The sequence below is a fragment of the Lepisma saccharinum genome, chromosome 24 (assembly GCF_977018435.1).
Source record: "Lepisma saccharinum chromosome 24, izLepSacc3.1, whole genome shotgun sequence".
NCBI lineage: Eukaryota > Metazoa > Arthropoda > Insecta > Zygentoma > Lepismatidae > Lepisma > Lepisma saccharinum.
In genome coordinates, this window is record NC_139252.1 from 56,885,140 (window position 1) to 56,903,750 (window position 18,611).

The following is an 18,611-nucleotide window of genomic DNA, read 5'->3' on the forward strand; positions in this document are numbered from 1 at the left end:
AGAAAATTTAAGTGGGATGTAATTTGCAACAGAAGATTTTCAGCTTTGGTAAGGTGATTTGCCCAACCACATCACTGCTGCTCGTGTGTTTCACCTTGGTGACATATTTCATACCATTCATCAGTTCTCTAGTATTTTGCCTCTTGGGAGCTTATTCCCAATAGACTTTCTCATTGGATACATGGACAGCCAAAAACTTCTAAAGTGACATTCAAGCTACCAGAAGGTTGACAATAGTACACTGCAGTTGATGGGAACAATCACATTGTAAAATAATGTTAAATGTTTGTAACGTTGTAAAATAATGTTAAATGTTTGTATTGCAGTGCTAATCAAGATATTGGACACATCTTCGTTGATAGTTGAATGCTCTTCATATAATTTTGCCTAGTTTGTTCCTGTGTCTGCCCTTTTTAGAAACAGATGTACAGCTGGCAGCAGACGAGAAGAGCGCTGGCAGAAGAGGTGTGATGTACTGCCAGGCGACTCCACTCTTTCGCATGGGGGAGGTGCTCTTTCACTAGAACTCTTCTCGTCAGCTTAACAATGACCCGCCAAGAAGAAAACAAGACTTCCATCCCCCCGGCCACCCCCAACCACCCCTAAATTCTGCAAATGAACCTGGACCTTCCTTTCCCTCTGTGCCCCATCTCCCTTCATTCAGCGATCTTCTCGTCGGCTGCCAGCTGTACTAGAAAGATACAGCTTAGCACAAAATAGGTTGCTTCTTTTGGTTGTGTGAAGACAGAACGACTGGACATTTGGCCAATGCCAGGGCAGCTGTTTTCGAATGTCCCTCTCCTTTCGGAAACCGCTATGATAATTCAAAATCTGAAAAGTTACATATGCTTAGAATACCTTCTAGAGCAGTGGTTCTCAAACTGTGGTACTCGTACCCAAGGACTTGAAGGGGGTACGCAATCAGCTTGGAAGAGAAATGTTGATAATACCCACACAACAACATTTGTGTAGAGCAGACTTCATGGCTTTAACACTCGACAGGAGAATAAGGCTGATTTTGTCACACACACTTATCTTTGTTTCATATGTTTTGAAACAAAATACCCATCATTTTTAGTTCATTTTTTAAAATTGTGCATCATTTTTAGGTCATTTTTTTAAAATTTTGTCATTGCATGCTGAAACACAAGAAGTTCAACAATTTATGTTCTATATTCAGTAGAATGTTATCTTGTGGTACTTACTCTGTGTACATGCAACATGCACCTTTAATGCAGTGAAATTATTTTTTCTCTCCAAATGTTTTTCAATTAATACTTGTGCTTTGACTTTGAGGCCGCGGTGGCTCAGTCGGTAACGCATCTGACTGCCATGCTCAAGGTCCCGGGTTCGATCCCCGGCCGGTTCAAATCCGGGAACTTTTCTAACGGTGGAAGCGGCCCCGGCGCCCACTCAGCGTCGAATAACATGGGTACCTGGGGGAAACCCTGGGGGGTAAAGGCGGTCAGGGGTGTGATGCTGATCACATCACCCCCACTCACGACCGGATCAAGAAAGTGTGGGGCGTTACCCCCACACCCCCTATACGCCTTCATGGCGTGGTGCTATGCACAGGGGAACACTTTACTTTTTTACTTTACTTTGCTTTGACTGTATAGAAAGTATGGATACCTATTTTTTTTGTGTAATACTCTGATATTTGTGAATTCTTCCCAATGTTATCGATTGTGATCCATAAAGGAAGTGTACAATATAAATATATATACTATTTTCAATAAGCAGATCGAGTTTTGTACGAATTTTTGGGTCATTTTTCAAAGATGCAAAGCCATTTTCGAAAATTCCTCTCCTTTTGAAAAACTGCTATGATATTCCAAATTTTGAAGAACTACATCTGCTTAGAATTGATTTTGCTCGTGTCAAGATGTCCATGATGGAAAATAGGCTTACGTAGTCACGAAACGATTGCAAATATCATACAACAGTGAAGCAAGTCACATGTGAATACTACAGAAGAAATTCTAAGCAGATGCAATTCTTCAGAATTTGTAAAATTATAGTGGTTTTTTGATAGCAGAGGAATTTTTGAAAGCTGCCGACAGGCATTGGCCAAAGGTCCACCATGGCATTGAGCATGTGAATGCAATGACTTGTTTTACTTTTAAGTCTGTCATATTTGACCAAAACGTGGTATATAAGCATATTTTGTCATATTTAGGTATTTTTTAATATTTCACCAATGGTTTATAAAATCAGGATTTTGCCTTCAGTGCAAAAGATTTTTTCTTTTTCCCGCTTTGTATGTATGATGTATGTTAGGAAATACACTTATCAGGAATGCATGAGTGAGTTTTTTGTTTTTTATGCAAAAAATATTGTTAAAATTTTATCTCTACAGGGGAAACAATGTGTTTTTAGAAGGTAAATGCATGCATGTTTGTAAAGGTTTTTTTGGTCATATAAATCAGTTCTAGTAAATGAAAATTCAGATTTATTGACAGCAGTAGTGTTGTGGTAGGAAACAAAATAGTAACTTCAGAAACATGATGAGTGTTTGACTGCATAAGTCTGATACGTAAGCACCACACCAACTTATCCTAAAAGTAATTGTTGGGTTTGAGGTGGGGCTATGGGCTGAGCAGGTAATTTTTCCACCACCATATTTTCCAACCAAGATGTGGCAAGATGTGTTCGATCTTGAACAGGTAAGGAAGGAGCCATTGCAAATTGAATCCACAGTGTGTAAAAAACTGAATTTTGTATAAGTGTGTGTCCAGTCACTATCAACACTGTGTGTGTGTATGTATTAAGAAAATAATTTCTTGTAGTCAGAATCCTTACCTAATAAACTACCTATAGTAACCTCCGTTGCAGCACTTGTCAAAAAGGGGAAGAGGTTTTGTAGGAATCTGTCGCAAGTAAGTTTCCTTTGATGCTGCATGTGCTGTTTCATTCGACATGTGCAGTTATTCAGTAAGGCATGGATGAATCGGAACAATGTGGTGGCTGGATATATTTTGAGAGTTCTAAACACGTTTAAGGCAATTGCAAATCTTTCCAAGTGTGAAAAAGTCCTAAATCCAGTATTCGAACACTAGGAATGGTTGAATGACATTCATTGGCAGACTTGTAAAGTGTATGGAGAACGTGAGTGATGGCTAAGAGAAAGGTCTGGCTGTAGGGATGGACTGAAGAAGAAAGTATGAACTGTCCTTGCAGGCTGCAGGTTTTTATGACAAGCATTTAAGGCTTTAATGAATAATGGGACTATATCCAAGGTGTAAGGTAAGCGCATGTTATTTGAGTATCTGTTGTGAAAATTGAAACAGCCTCATTTCAGATGGAAGAGGGTGTTTGGCCAATTGGTACTTTTTTTCACTATTAAAACATACGTGATTTTCCTGAAATGAAAGTTGCTCCATGAAGCCACAAAAGTTGAGCTGTGGGTGCTTGTAGGGAAGGATTCAACTGCCCTCTGAAATAGATACTTTAAATAAAGTGTGATTACAGTGTGTAGTGTATACATGTTTAAGTAATTTGGAGGTAACACACATGTTAAATCAATGGTAGATTGATAGGAAGCAAGCAGGCCCGGTGCTAGTCATTCTTCCGGCCTGAGCCCCTTTGAACCCCCCCCCCCCTGTCATTATGCAGCAATGGAAAATTGAAAATCAATATATTCCTAAGTAAAACATCAAACTATAAAATAAATAATGCGACTTGTTACGCTATTTCAATACTATTAAGCACAAGAGATGTCTCGCTCAACCAGTTAAACTTTAAAAAATGTGACATTAATTTTATATTATATTTTATGAAAACTCTCTCTCTCAAACGTATCTTAAATGTAACAAGTATTAGGAAAGGAATGAAGGCTTGAATTCATATGTTTACTATTGTAGGTCTGTGACATATGATTGGATTTTTAAAATGTGGGTGATCCAAGGTCTGAATTCTTTCATGTGTTGTTCCCGCATGAAGTGGCTCTGGGCTTCACCCAGCCTTAAATTAATGGGTACCTGAGGGCAACCCTGGGAGGTAAGGTGGCCAGAGAGTGGTGCTGATCACATCAAATAAAATGGCCGAGATGGAGAATGTGTGTGGCCCTACCCCCCCACATCCTCTAAATGTGCCTTCATGACATGGTGCTATATGCACAGGGAATTTACCTTTGCATGTAATATTCTTCTTGGTATAATGCTATCTTGCATAAAATGGAAACAACCGTGTTTCAGACATGTTTGACCGAATATAGTATTTTTATTAGCCTAAAAAAAGAAACTAAAAAAATTATTTCGCCACTTACCACGGTTACCGACAAAGTTAATAAATTCGAAGTTCTACACTCGCACATTACGTGCAAAATCATGACCCTTTATCAGTTTTAGCTCTCCTTTGATGTAATTGTTTTATTATAGACTAAAGCAATTTTAGTTCAACTTTTAATTCGGTAGCCTTCATGCGTTAACATTTTGGCATGTTTTCTACACATTTCCGCCAAAAGATCAGATGGCATGTCTTTGTCCTTATTAATATCATAAAAGGAATTGATAAATTCCGTATGATGTTTAAGGTGCTGAAATCTTTCTCTTAGAGCTAAAATAATCGTCTAGAACCTGATAATAAAAATCAACTTCATACCGTTTTTGTGGATCGTCAACAGTTTCATCATACTGAAACTGATTGTTCTTTCGATTTCAGCCCTGTACAGTGTTGCCTATCTTTGGATAATCTATATCTAAATTCGATGCTAATTCTCTTATCAACTGGGACTCGCAGGTTCCCCCCCCCCCCCCCCCCCCGATGCCTCTACAAGTGGAGGGACGGAGGCGCTGCCAGGTGGCATCTAAGAAACTTTGAAATTTTTCATCACTCCTGCATTTTTCAAAGCACTGATAGGTTTGCAAGAAATATAGCAGCATCTAACAAATCGTAGATTAATGTTTTGAAGACATTTGCTCATTACATTACGTGGAGTAAAAAGTCATACCAGATAACTAGCAAACAAAGGAATGTAAAGCCACACAACTGGTTTGCAATACACTGAGCCTCATGTGCAACCATTTGGACAGTTTTATTGTCGCCAATTATTTGAAGGAGCACATCATAGACCTCTCCCACTTGATATCTCAATGGAGTTAAGGCATCGAATCTGCTTTCCCACCTTTTGGCACTCTGTGGTTTTTAAAATGAGACTATACTGATATGTTCCTTCAAAAGAGAGGGTTTGCATATATTTACTTTCAAGTTATATAATATAATATAACTCAAGTTTTCAGGAGGCTTATTTTTTCGTTTCAAATTTTGCCCCCCCCCCCCTGTCCACCGGCCCTGGATGCAAGAGGTTTGTGATAAAATTGTGATTTGACCAATTTTTCAACAATTTTCTCTGTTTCTGTGTGAATTCGTTCTCGAAGCTGGAGATAGAAGGCTCTCATCTTCACATGCCTTTAGAATTGTCAATTGCAGAAAGAAGTTGAGATTATCTTGGCACTCCTGCTGTAATGGTGGAAGAGCACTCTTATGCACTTATGGACTGCATAGGAAGCAGAGGTATTGGAGCATTGTAAGAGGGGCATATAGGGAGGGAGCGAGGGATCAAGATAGGAGGCTTCATGAATTGTGGAATGCTTTGGGGTACTGCAGGCAGGAACCTCTTACCAAAGGGGGAGCGTTTGCTGGGCTCAACAAGTGGAAGCGAGTTGCTCAAGCCTCCCTTATTTATATTATAGAAGAAACCATCAAAGTTGAAATAGAATCTTAAATTGATCTGCTTTCACTGACTGAAAAGATCTAGGTTCTAAACTCAGTAAATTTACAAGTAGTTGTTTCCCATCATATTTCCATTAGAAGTTATCTCTAGATCTGCTTTTCCCTTATTGTTTGATGTTCTGGTAAAAATGAAGATTACCAGAAACATATAAATTAAGAGGCCATTTTGTGGTTTGTCTTCACAACTTTGTTAACAGAAGACTGACTAAGCAAGTGCTCAAAACATTTTTTCCCTGTATCAGATAGGTACATACCATATGAAGAGCATTTGTGTAAAAATATATTTCATGCCTTGTTTTTGTCACCATATGAAATTTATTCCTATGCATTCCCATAGTACTGCAATATATTTTATTTAAAATGGAAATAAAAGTTAAAAGTTGTATTAAAAGGCAGGTTCAGAATAGACCAGTCTGTATTCTTATACCTTTTTGTGTATATGTACTTGTTTTATCTCACGTTTTTCTCCCATCTGAGGAAGAAATTTACTTTGAAATTACAAATTTTATCATCAGATAAGTGTGTGCAGACAGTCAACATTTCTGATGGGTATGCATGTATCCTGTTGAAACTTGTTTTACTGAATAGAACAGGAATCAACATAGGAAAATCTATCTTGCTTTTCCTGCCTAGAGTTGTGGATTACTTCTCATTGTACTAGGTTTTAAATTTAGATTTCATGGAGCAATAAAACAACAGTAATATTTTTCATGTTTTACCCTAGTGTTTCATAACCACTTTAAATCTACTTTGTGCTGATGTTTACAAAAAAAAAAGAGAGGCATTGTAGCAGTATTTCGTATTTGCTGACATTAGCAGCTACAGAACTTTTGTTTGCATCCTGGATAAGGAAAACACATTCTGGAAAAGACTGTGTTTGTCGTTTCAGCTACTTTGTCAATTCACTGTTTAGCCTTATCACACTTAGCCAGGAGATGTAGAAACCAACCTCCATGGTGGAGTGGTTAGCACAACATGCTATGACACCAGAGGTCCCAGCGTCGGTATGGTTGTTCTTTTATAACGTAACTGAAATCAATAAAACTATCTATTATGGACTTATTTACCCTCATATTGAATATGGTATTGTAGCATGGGGTATATCTTCTCATATTAAAATCTCCAGAATACTAAGACTTCAAAAAAGGGCATTGAGAATTATGTTTAAATTAGGTTATAGAACTTCCTGTAAAGAAACTTTTAAAGAGCAACGAATAATGACTGTTTTCTCTCTATACATATACAAAGTCATGTTATTTGTTTTAAATACTGGTCTAGTGACCAAAAATTACCAAATACATGACCATAACACTAGAAGCAAAAATGACTACCACCTAAAACAAAATAGACTGCAGTTATCAAAAAACACACCACTGAATTCTGGAATAGGGTACTATAATAATCTCCCAAACAATATTAAAATATTCGCACCCCAAATTAAACAGACATTAGCTATAAAAGACTATTTGCTAAACAAAGCACTGTATAGTCTAACTGAATTTTTCCAAGTCTAGAAATTAACTAATGATACCTCTAATTTTTATCATATGTAATTACACCATATTTACTCATTTTATATATATAAATATATAATACTTTTTATTTTCTACTAGTTGTACCATATATGCCCTCATGTATGAAATTCTGTTCAGTAATATCTTCTTTTGTGTATGATAATTTTATGTAACTTTTTAAGGATATATCATATTCTTAACAATTGTGTATCTTAAACTATTTGTAGAAAAACTCTCAATAATACACATGTAATCCTTGACGTTTGCCATACCTATGTATTGCAGCTTTACGGAAATAAATTATTATTATTATTTTCCATAAGGGGCAGACAAGCAAAGTAAAATAAACTCAATAAATAAATCAAGAGGTAGAATGCAATGGAAAATAACAAATTATAGTTCTATCACAGAACCATTTCTCGCATACATTCAGATTATCTACTTTTGCTAGCAGTGTTGCCATATATGATTAAACATATATTTCTGCATGTTGTACATTACAGGCAATGGAACATCTACAGAGCTTCATTGCCGACTGCGACAGGAGGACAGAGTTTGCCAAGCAGCGTCTTGCGGAAACTCAAGAGGAGTTGTCGGCCGAAGTAGCAGCAAAGGCCAACAAAGTTCATGAACTGGCTGAGCAAATAGGAAAGAAGCTTGCTAAAGCAGAACAGATGGGAGCAGAAGGGTTCGTTGAGGAGAGCATGAAGCTTATGGAAGAGGTAAGAGTTGAAATGCCAAAATTCGTTTCTATAATAAATAATCCCTATCTTTGGGGTATATTATATCAAAAACCTCTTATGTAAGATTTTCATTACTTTTCCCTATGATCATCAAATAATTTATGTATGCTGCATCGCCTGGCCAGCAAGGCCTTGTTAATTTAATTATCATAACTGTCAGGAGATGAATATAAATTGTGCAGTTCAGTATTATATAATCTTCTCCACTTATCTGTTGATTTTCTTCTTTTTAGTTTTCAGTTCAAAATGTTCATCCATTATCTCTAGATATTGCAATTTCAGAAGACGGGTTGTTTGCTGAGTGTTTTTGTAGTGAATTGTAAACGAAAGAAAAAACATAAGTAATCCCCAATATTGCAATTGAAAACAGTAAATGAATAAAAAATAAGAAGGGCAACACAAACAGAACATTTTGCATATATTACCAATGCATTACCATGCCATGGATTTCTGTTTCGTGCTTGCAGACAAGAATGGCTTTCCACTAAAGGTAGTATTCTATTGAAGAAAATCCTTGCACATGTGTTTTAAGTAGGGTTGAGCCGATGTGCCAGTATCAGAAAGTATCGGTTGGAATTTATTTACTGATACTTTGCCACAGGACCTTTTCACGGAATCTCATTATCCTGCAATATTCATAGTTTTCATTTATTCTGCACCATCTTTGTGGGGAAAATGGAATTTGTGTTTATGTACGGGTTATTTTAATACTGTGAGGTAATTCTCAAAAAATTTAAGGGCTTCCCCGATGGCGCAATGGTAGTGTCGCTGCCTTGTAATCAAGGGGTCCCGGGTTCGATACCCGGTGGAGGCACAAGTGGTTTGGATCCCACTTTAAACTGTAGGTCCAGTCCTGATTAGCCTTACTGTGCATAAAGTGGACTTAAAACACCAACTCAACTCAACTCAAAAAATTTTTAAGCAAGTTTATGACACAATTGGAGTAGAATTCTGTACTTACACAATAATATTAATCAGTATTTTGAACAACTTTTTATTACAGTTTCAAGCATCGATATTGGTAAGATATCTGTAATCAGTAGGGCTAGGATTTTGATGACCTAAAAATTCGTAAAAGATGCATTTATGACCTAAAAATTGGCAAAAAATGACCTAAAAACCGTTAAAAATTCCAAAGTAAAATTTTATTTGCACTTCAAATTACAGCAACTCTAGTATGCAACTTTTGACAAATTATGAGAGGTTACTGTTCAGTTTTTGAGTTGCAGTGTGTAACGAATATTTTCTGTAAATTTTCAAAAAGAAATGAATGACGATTGTCAGCTAGCACACTTTTATACATAGAAAAGCTCCTTTCAACATCAACAGAGGTAATAGGTGCATATTTAAAACATACAATGTCACTTGGTTCTAATTAGGTTTCAGAGTCTGGCAATGAAAACGTTTTCCCACACAATACGTCACGAATAGAACATATTATTGTGTATCCTGCATTTTTCCCTAGCGCTTTCTGCATCTTTTCTCTCACTTGTATTCCAACAGTACCTGGAACTGCTTCCAAATTATCCTGAACTTTGTTAAGGACATTAACTTGATCAACCAATGTAGCTCCAGATGTCTCGAGTGAAGTTATGGCAGAAGGTAGGAAGCCGAAGTTGGACTTTATATAGCATAATTTTCCCTCCATTTCGGGATCAGCCAAGAGTTCCTGTGCTTGTCTTATACACAATGCTTCACTGCTGTCGAACGAGGTTACAACTTCTTTCACAACTTTATAATTTTCACAATAGTAACCACAAGCCTCTAACTATGTACCCCATCTAGTAAGAATAGGAGCTGGTGGCAAAGGCACATCAGATGCATGAGACCTAAAAGCTAACACTCGTGATGGGGACTTGAGGAAAATCTTCTTAATGTTTGCAATCAGTTGGTCTACATCAGGAAAGTGACTTCGCAGTTCTTCAGCAATACGGTGAAACGCATGTGCAAGACATGTTACATGTACCATTTTCGAGTACAGACCTTTCAGAGAATTCCCTGCTTTAACCATGTACGGTGCCGCATCTGTTAATAAAAGCAACACCTTGTCATATTGAATGCCGTTGGTCCACAATAACTGCATCGCGTTATTGAAAACTTTGCTGATCGTTGAATAATTCACTTTTTCTAGACATTCACAATTTATTAGAAACACTTGAGTAGACTCGGATTCCTGCATCGTACCAATCACTACATTTGCAATGTACCGTCCGAGTGAGTTGGTACTTTCGTCAATTGACACCCATATTTTTTTACCATGAATTTTCTGCCGAATTTGATCCATTGTTTGGTTGTAGCATTTCTTGACATAATTTTTCCTTAGCGTGGAAGAATCTGGTATCGATTTCCCAGCATGCGCGCCGACTATGTGGGTGCTCCGGGGCTCGAGCACCCACATAAATAATCTTGTGGGTGCGCCGCAACAAAAACAAAATAAAATAAATATTTCTCACTTGCCATTATCAAAAAATAATAAGCAATTAAAACATTGAGATGGGACAGACTTTGATAAAGACAAGCTAACATTGGACAGGGACATGTTTCTAGATGTGTGCAGAACGAACAAAGAAAAAGTGGCCAACTTGTCAGACATTACAAATATTTCAAGTAGAGAAAACAGTGGTCCCATGCATGAAATGATCACAGAATTTGTGAAGTTTGTACGGGTGATTTTAACTATACCTGTTACACCTTGTACCTCTGAGCGGTCATTTTCAGCACTTAGACGATTAAAAACGATTTTGCGGTCAACAATGACCCAAATAATATTGAATGATTTGGCAATTTTGCATGTTCATAAAGAAATGACTAAAAATATTGACATTACCAAAATTGCAAACAAATTCAGAAGTGCAAATGATGTAAGAAGGAATGTGTTTTATATTGAAAGTTAACATGTCATGATTATTATTATTATTATTTGGTACATAAAGTTAGTCATTTTGTAGTTTCTGTTCACAACAAAATCCTTGCATAGTTCATTCTGCAATACAATTAAAATTATTTGCATTTATGAAGATTTTTCCATTTTAATTTGTATGAATGTGGTATTTTCTTTTAGTAACGTGTTGATAATATCATTGCCTCTTGCAATCATTGTGCATGCGAGTTGTTTAAAGTATACAATACTTGATAATTACAGATCTAACCGCCATTGATATGCACCCACAGAAATTTTGGAAAGTCGGCGCCCTTGTTTCCCAGTATGTTTTTCCAAAAATGCTCGAAGTTTAGGATTATTTAGTTTACTTAGAGGAATGTCAGCAGAAATAAAAGCGTCGCACAGTTCTTCAGAAATAACAGAGGATTTGGAGGAACACTCACCCATTAACAATTGCACCGTCCTCTTCTGATCTTGAATTTGCTTCAGAGCTGCCTTGTATTTCTCGCGGTTGACATGTTGCTCCACCGTGAATTTCTTTTCCGCAGCAACTCTTACACCACAAAGCTGACAGAATAATACTGATCCGTCCGTACTGAACGTATTTTCACCATACTGGGACACAAACTGTTTTAATTTGTACTGTGTACTTTGCTTGGTTTTTGGCATCTTGTCCAATGCTTCGAAAACCTGCTCTACTGAACACTGCACCAAAGTAAATTCTCGCAATAAACAGGAACTTCGACAATGGCCAGATCACACGTTCCATCCATTCACTTTCAAGGAACACAACAATTGGTCTGAGCAGATTAGAAGATAAGATTAGGCAGGGCAACAACTTTCTTCTCCTGGGGCAAAATTGCGAGCTGTTTTGAACTTCTAACAATTGAATTTCATTGTAAGGAAATTGTTATATTCGTGTTGTTTATTTTCTTCTGAGACGGATGGAAGGTAGCTGCAGTTTCATATATTTTAAATTGTCTAGGGAAGATATGAAAAAATAGGATATTTATTCATCTTAATCCTTTCACGTTAATGCTGCCCATGCACTAGCAGCGTACAAAGTGCTCTGGAAAACTAAGAAAATAAAAAAAAATGACCAAAAAATGACTTAAAATGCCAAAAAATGACTTATACAACCCATAATGGCAAAAAATGCAAAAAAAATGCCCCAACAAATAGTGCTTAAAAGTTTCAGCACGACATGAAACATATAAATATTAAAAGATTTGGGTTTCTTATTCACCAGAAAAAAAGATGCAATTTCATCAAAATCCTAGCCCAATTTCATCAAAATCCTAGCCCTAGTTTTAAAATATGAAAAGTGTTATCTTCTTTAGCACTGTTATAATAATTTTTTCACTGCAGTAGAATAAGATTTAGCAAAATATCCCTATATTGGAAAAGTTGTGTATCAATAGAATGTTTGACTAAAACTTAATTAACCTTTGTAAAACCAGTCATCCATTGTCCCTTGGGTACATGTCACTACAATTGTCACTACAATTAAGATCTTCTGTACTCTATTTAAAAAAAAAAAAGAAAGGAAATTGGTGTGTTTGATTTGTAAGATTAATATAAACAAATGATTGTTGATATTTGACATGTAAAAATCTCCTACAAGAGATTGGTAGGATCTTACATTTTCTACATAAGAGATACCTTTACAGGTGGAAGATTTGAGAAAGAAGAAGGCTGCAGCAGAGCAGGAATACCGCAATTCCATGCCAGCTAGCAGTTACCAGCAGCAGAAGTTGAGGGTGTGCGAGGTTTGCTCGGCTTACCTTGGCATCCATGACAATGACCGTAGACTTGCAGATCACTTTGGCGGGAAACTACACTTGGGATTTATCAAGATTCGTGAGAAGCTAGCAGAATTAGAGGTGAGTGATAACACATAGGTATCAATGAAATTCTGTGCATGGAAAAAACTCTTGGCTTGAAATGAACTTGTTGGTTTTGACAACATGTCATTCAACATACCAATTTTACACATATGCTCCACTTTTCAAATTTGTCTGGCTTTATCATCCTTGGTTAACTCCTGATGCTTTTGGTGAGAAGCTGACTGAATTCCATGGCTATGTATGGAGGGACATTATAGCATATTCCAACGCTTCTGTACAATCTCCATTGTTATAGTTTCTGTAATGCAAGTGATGTGACTCATTTCAAATGGACATGTCTAGGAACGGAACAAGTTCATTTATTAAACACCATGGGTAATGCATAACCAAGAAACAGGAGTTCACAGCAATGCTCATCATTTGAATACAACAACCCATAGATAGGCACCACCTGTTGGGCTCTTGTAGCTGTACTCTCCATATCGCAGTGCAGCAAAACCTCCAGAATGGCCTCCCATCTCCCTCTGGATATTTCCCCCAAGTTCAGCAATCAGGAAGTAGTCCTAGATCTGGTGATGTGGATGGCCGATTGATATTGCCGAATCTGGAAATGAGGCCACAGGGGAAATGTCAAAGGGTTCTGGTTGGTGTGTAAAACCAGGCTGCCTTATTTCTGGAATGAAGCTGATTAATATGTCATTGTAGCACTAGTAATGAATGCATCCACAACATAACGTAATTTTGACAAGTCACCAACACCATAATTCATTGGAACAATTAAATGAAAGTGTTTGAATAACCTACTCTCCAAAATTACAAAAAAAAAATGTAAATATGGACCACCCTGTATATTGACTAAAGTGAGAATCATAGAACTTAAGACCTTCTGTAAACATAAGCACGTGTACCAACTTATGATAATAAAATTATCTACGTAGCCTACAAGGTGTAAAGACGTTCTATTTGTCAACGGACGCGTTATAGCAATGTTTCACTTAAGGAGGCCCTATCACTTGTTGGAAGTTAATTTAATACGTAGCTTAAAAAGAACAATTAAATATACTCTTGGCTACTGGGTGGCTGAGTGCAAGAAGAGATGATTAGCCAAATGTGGAAGATAAAGTCGTCAAATATAAAAAATAACGAACAAAATGTATATCTTATCCCCTACCGGGTGTGACAGTTCAGTACCAAATGATTCTTCTTCTGTTGTCTTAGGCTAAAAATAACCTTTGCTAGGGAATGCGATGACACATTGAGATAAAGGATGTTTTTAAAACCACGGTTTATTGATTAAATTCATTTGGGGTTTGAAAGTGTTATGATTTATTATTAGTATTGCACATAAGTAAGCTGATAGATTTAATTTGATGAACTAAGTTTTTGAATCGTATTCATCGTCTCAGTAACTAATGACATAAAGTGTGTGTCACAGTGTGGGGGGATCTACACCTCAATGTCACACATTACAACATGCTTCAACGTCTCTAAAGTTAAGTGGGGGAAGAAGACTGTAAGAGGCAGTTACATTTTATTGCACCCGACATATAAAATAAAATGCATATTTGCAGGTTTTTTTTAAAAAATATTACCATTTTTCTTCTTTCTAGAGCAAAAGTGTTCATTTTAAATCCACCTCCACCCATCCCCCTCTTGCATCTTGCCCTCATCTCACCCTCACAGTCTGCCTTCGCCCTCCTGCACCCCCACAAGTCTTACAGAGTGTGAGGGTGTTTGTGAGGTCTGCAGTCATGAGGGTCGCAATCAATGGTGAACACATCTGCTATGGTCAGCCCCTCTGTGTCCCTTCACCCCACAGCACCCTCACTGACAACATGAAATCAAATTATCATGTGCCGACATTTGCCACACCACTTCAGTTTCCTCGCTGACTTAGTGCGAAGGTATTGAGGATTTCTTCCGCCACATGTAGTTTGTTTTAAAAAAGCTTGCCAATGCTAGAAAAATGTGTAAATTATCCCAGAATTTGAATTTTACAATAGCTTTTCATTAAAGGTTTCTGCTTATAATAATAATACGAATGATTGTATAAATTACAACTGATCATGTGAGCGGCAAGAAAGTAGCGCCAGTTTCAAATATGGCGACTTCCATGCGTGCAGGAAGGTCTGTGTTCTCAGAGTTTCTTTCAGAAACGTCAGCAAGGACAGCCATTGAAAAGTGGCGAGAAGCAGATTGTTCTGAACGTTTATGCAACATTCTGACGGTGGCATCTTGATAAAACAGTGAAGGAGATGGTGAAGTTGGTATCAGAGGGCAGTGGTGTGTCGGCATCTTCTGTTTTCGGTGCGTTGAGAGAACTGAAAACGACCGGTGAAGTTGTGACTCCCAGGAAGAAACAAGTTGTTGCTCGTGTGAACAAGTACACCGATTTTGAAATAAGCGCAATACAGTGCAAAGTGCATTCCTATTTTTTTATTCAAGAACTACCCACCGTGTGGAAGGTATTGGTGGATGTTAATAACGATGAGGCTCTCTCTAATTTTAGCACGTCCACGTTAAATCGCCTCTTGTCGGACGTTGGGTTCGTTTATGGGAAGCGAAGTCGGCAGACAGCACTCATTGACAGGGACGATATTGTTGTTTGGTGCCGAAAATACCTCCGGTCTATAAGGGAACTGCGAAAGCAAGGTAAGAACATTTATTACTTGGCTGAGACGTGGGTATACGCAGGGTACACTGTGAGCAAGGCAAGGCACGATAGCACTGTCACCTCCAGGAAGAAAGCTTTTCTCGAAGGACTGTCAACCAGACTGAAGCAACAGTCAGGAAAAGGCAAGAGGCTCATCATTGTTCATGTTGAAGTGGAAGTGGGTTCGTGGATGGCGCACAGCTAATTTTTGTGTCCAAGACTACAGGTGACTACCACGAAGAAATGAACAATGATGTTTTTGAGGAATGGTTTTCATCTATTCTGCCAAAACTTGACCCGAACAGTGTTGTTGTGCTGGATAATGCTACCTATCCCAGTGTGAAATGCGAAAAGTTGCCAACCACTGCTTGGAAGAAGGCTGACGTATTAACTTGGCTGAGCAAAAAAGGTGTTGTACTTCCAGCTGACATGCTCAAGGCGGAACTTTTGGATCACGTGTCATGTATGAAGCCAAGCTATGACAAATACGTTGTAGATGAAATGACGAAGAGAGCCGGGCACACAGTGTTGCGTCTACCACCATCTTACCATTGCAACCTGAATCCCATTAAAATTATATGGGTTCAGGTCAAAGGGTACGTTGCGTGCAAAAAACAAGACCTTCAAGTTCAACGAGGTCAAGAGACTGACTAAGATTGCCATGTCTCAGATTTCGGCATGTAACTGGGCCGACACAGCATGTCATTGAAACCGAAGAGCGGAAATTATGGGAAGTGGACAACATGACAGACAATTTAAATATAGAAAGATTCATTATCAAAGTTAATTGAATCGGAAGAGAGTTGTGATGAAGATCTGACAGGCATCGAACCTCTCCCATTGGATTAAAGTAAAGGTAAAAAAATGTAAAGGTAAAGTGCTCCCCTGTGCTTAGCACCACGCCATGAAGGCATATAGGGGGTGTGGGGGTAACGCCCCACACTTTCTTGATCCGGTCATGAGTGGGGGTGATGTGATCAGCATCACGCCCCTGACCGCCTTTACCCCCCAGGGTTTCCCCCAGGTACCCATGTTATTCGACGCTGGGTGGGCGCCGGGGCCGCTTCCATCGTTAGAAAAGTTTCCGGATTTGAACCGGCCGGGGATCGAACCCGGGACCTTGAGCATGGTGGTCAGACGCGTTACCGACTGAGCCACCGCGGCCACTATTGGATTAAAGTAAGTAGATATTTTTCCCTTGCATAAATAATGTTAATTCTTATTGACACTTTTTTTTTCAGTGTTCAAGAGAGAAATGAACTGAGATAAACAATCTATTTTTTTATCTTTTGGCTTGTCTTTGTCTAGTTTCTGCTAAAACTGGCGGTACATTGTTGGACAAAGGAGAAAAGCAATTCTCTGCATGTCAACAATGTTGGGCAATAGCTTGATGGAGGGGTAGCAATAAAACTAAAAGGTTTGAATTTACTGAATCTACTCTCTCGCTCTCTTAGTTTTACTTTGGCCCCTTCATACTAAGCGAGAAGGGACCTGTTAACCCAGTGTCAGATAAATTAATTTTTTGAAGTCTAAAATATATTCATACCTGTACTTCAAGCTTCAACAAGAACACGTATTTAATCACACTTCGAAAATTTCTTATGCTTCAATGTGAAGGGATGTCATAAAAAATAGGAATAGGTTTTTTTGTTTTTTCATGTAACGTATTCAGGTGAAATGCGAGTGAACAGCATATGATGACCATGAACAGCTGACGCGGAGTGATACGTTACTCGAAGTGAGACTGTTTGTTTACAGAGGGTGGGAAGGTTCGTGATTCAGACTTTAGGGTGAAATTTATGAGCATTTATACCAGCCTCATAGCAATATAGGGGTCCTGAGCAAGGGATGGAGGATTCTCTGCATTCATTTCAAGCATTTTATCCTTATCACAGTTAACGTAAAGGGAAAGAGAAATATAAAATGCAAGTACTTATCATTCTATTATGTAGGGAATTCAGAAAAATAAATTGTGCACCTTATCAACCGTATTAGAGTTCAAACTTAGCATATATTGGGATGTAAAGGATACGTTTCAGTTTTGCACCAAACTAAGACACATCTAATGATGCACTTCAGGTACACTCCTCAACGATAGTGCAGAATGTACAAATATGGAAAGATTTCACTATTTCACGATGCATTGTCTCAGAATATTCACTTTCAGTTCATGGGAGACATACTACATAATATTTTGGGATTTTTCCCCCCACAAACTGATATATCCTGCAAGAAAACAGTTCCCGCAAAATTGTACTTTTGTAATTAACTATACAGTATTTTACCTTTCTTTAAAAGGAATTATGAATACAGTATTCCATTTTAAATTAATAGGATATATTTACTATTTTAACATGCCTACACAAAACTTACAACTTCAAACCTCATTCATTATTTATAATTACAGGCATATATATTGATGAACATGTCACTGGTAAGTAATCTGTGTTACAAGTATCAGTGGTAAATAGAATATGATTTGCTAGAACCACACTTCATACCCAATTTCAAAACTAGACATCATCTCTAAATAGTGTGAATTCTACACATGCAGAATCTCCAAAAGTGAGCCAATAGTCTTTGATTTGTAAATCTCGAGAGATTTTAAATTACAAGGTAATACCAGCTGAATACTGATAGTTGATCCTGTGAAATTTGTGATATCACATTTTCATTATGCATAGTTAAATATAGAAGTCAGGATTCTCTGACCTGGGAAACTTGGAAAGGCATGGAAATCAACTTAGGAGTGGAAATATTTTGGAAAATAAATTGTTCTTTGCTTGCAATGATTGTAAGTTTAAAACAAGTTTCACCTTCCTCTCTCGGCTGGTTTCATAAGAAAGTTACAGGCTTGGTGAAATTGGACCAGGATTGACTAGGCCGGGGCATCAATTATAGTGGACATAAGGCAACAATTAAGAGTGAATTCCTCAATAGTTTTGATATTGTGAACGTTACTCAGGGTGTCACCGTAGATGATTATCAATAAGGAGAACTACGTTCAATGAGAGATGCCAAAACCTTTTTACACTAAATATATTTTGATCTGTTATCTAATGAATAATTTATGGACACCCTGTATTTTTATAATTTACTTCATAATTCAGTGCTTTACATGCAGGAATTTTTTCTAGATTTTCGAAGAATCATTGTTGTCATACTCAAGTAAATTTTCACTCTTAGCTGATGTAGGATTTCATCAGGTTTACTTTGTCATCATTGATGAAGGAAAAGCAT

At 37.6% G+C, this 18,611-nt stretch overlaps 1 protein-coding gene across 4 annotated transcripts in view; it reads left to right on the top strand.

The window, feature by feature from the left end:
- LOC145978214 (putative RNA-binding protein Luc7-like 1) overlaps nt 1–18,611 on the top strand; it is a 57,877-nt gene that overhangs the window by 35,409 nt on the left and 3,857 nt on the right. For all 4 annotated transcript variants that reach the window (XM_083110669.1, XM_083110670.1, XM_083110672.1 and 1 more), the window contains 2 exons: nt 7,751–7,969; nt 12,542–12,754. In XM_083110669.1, the coding sequence (XP_082966795.1) occupies nt 7,751–7,969; nt 12,542–12,754 (432 nt within the window). The remainder of the gene's footprint in view (nt 1–7,750; nt 7,970–12,541; nt 12,755–18,611) is intronic.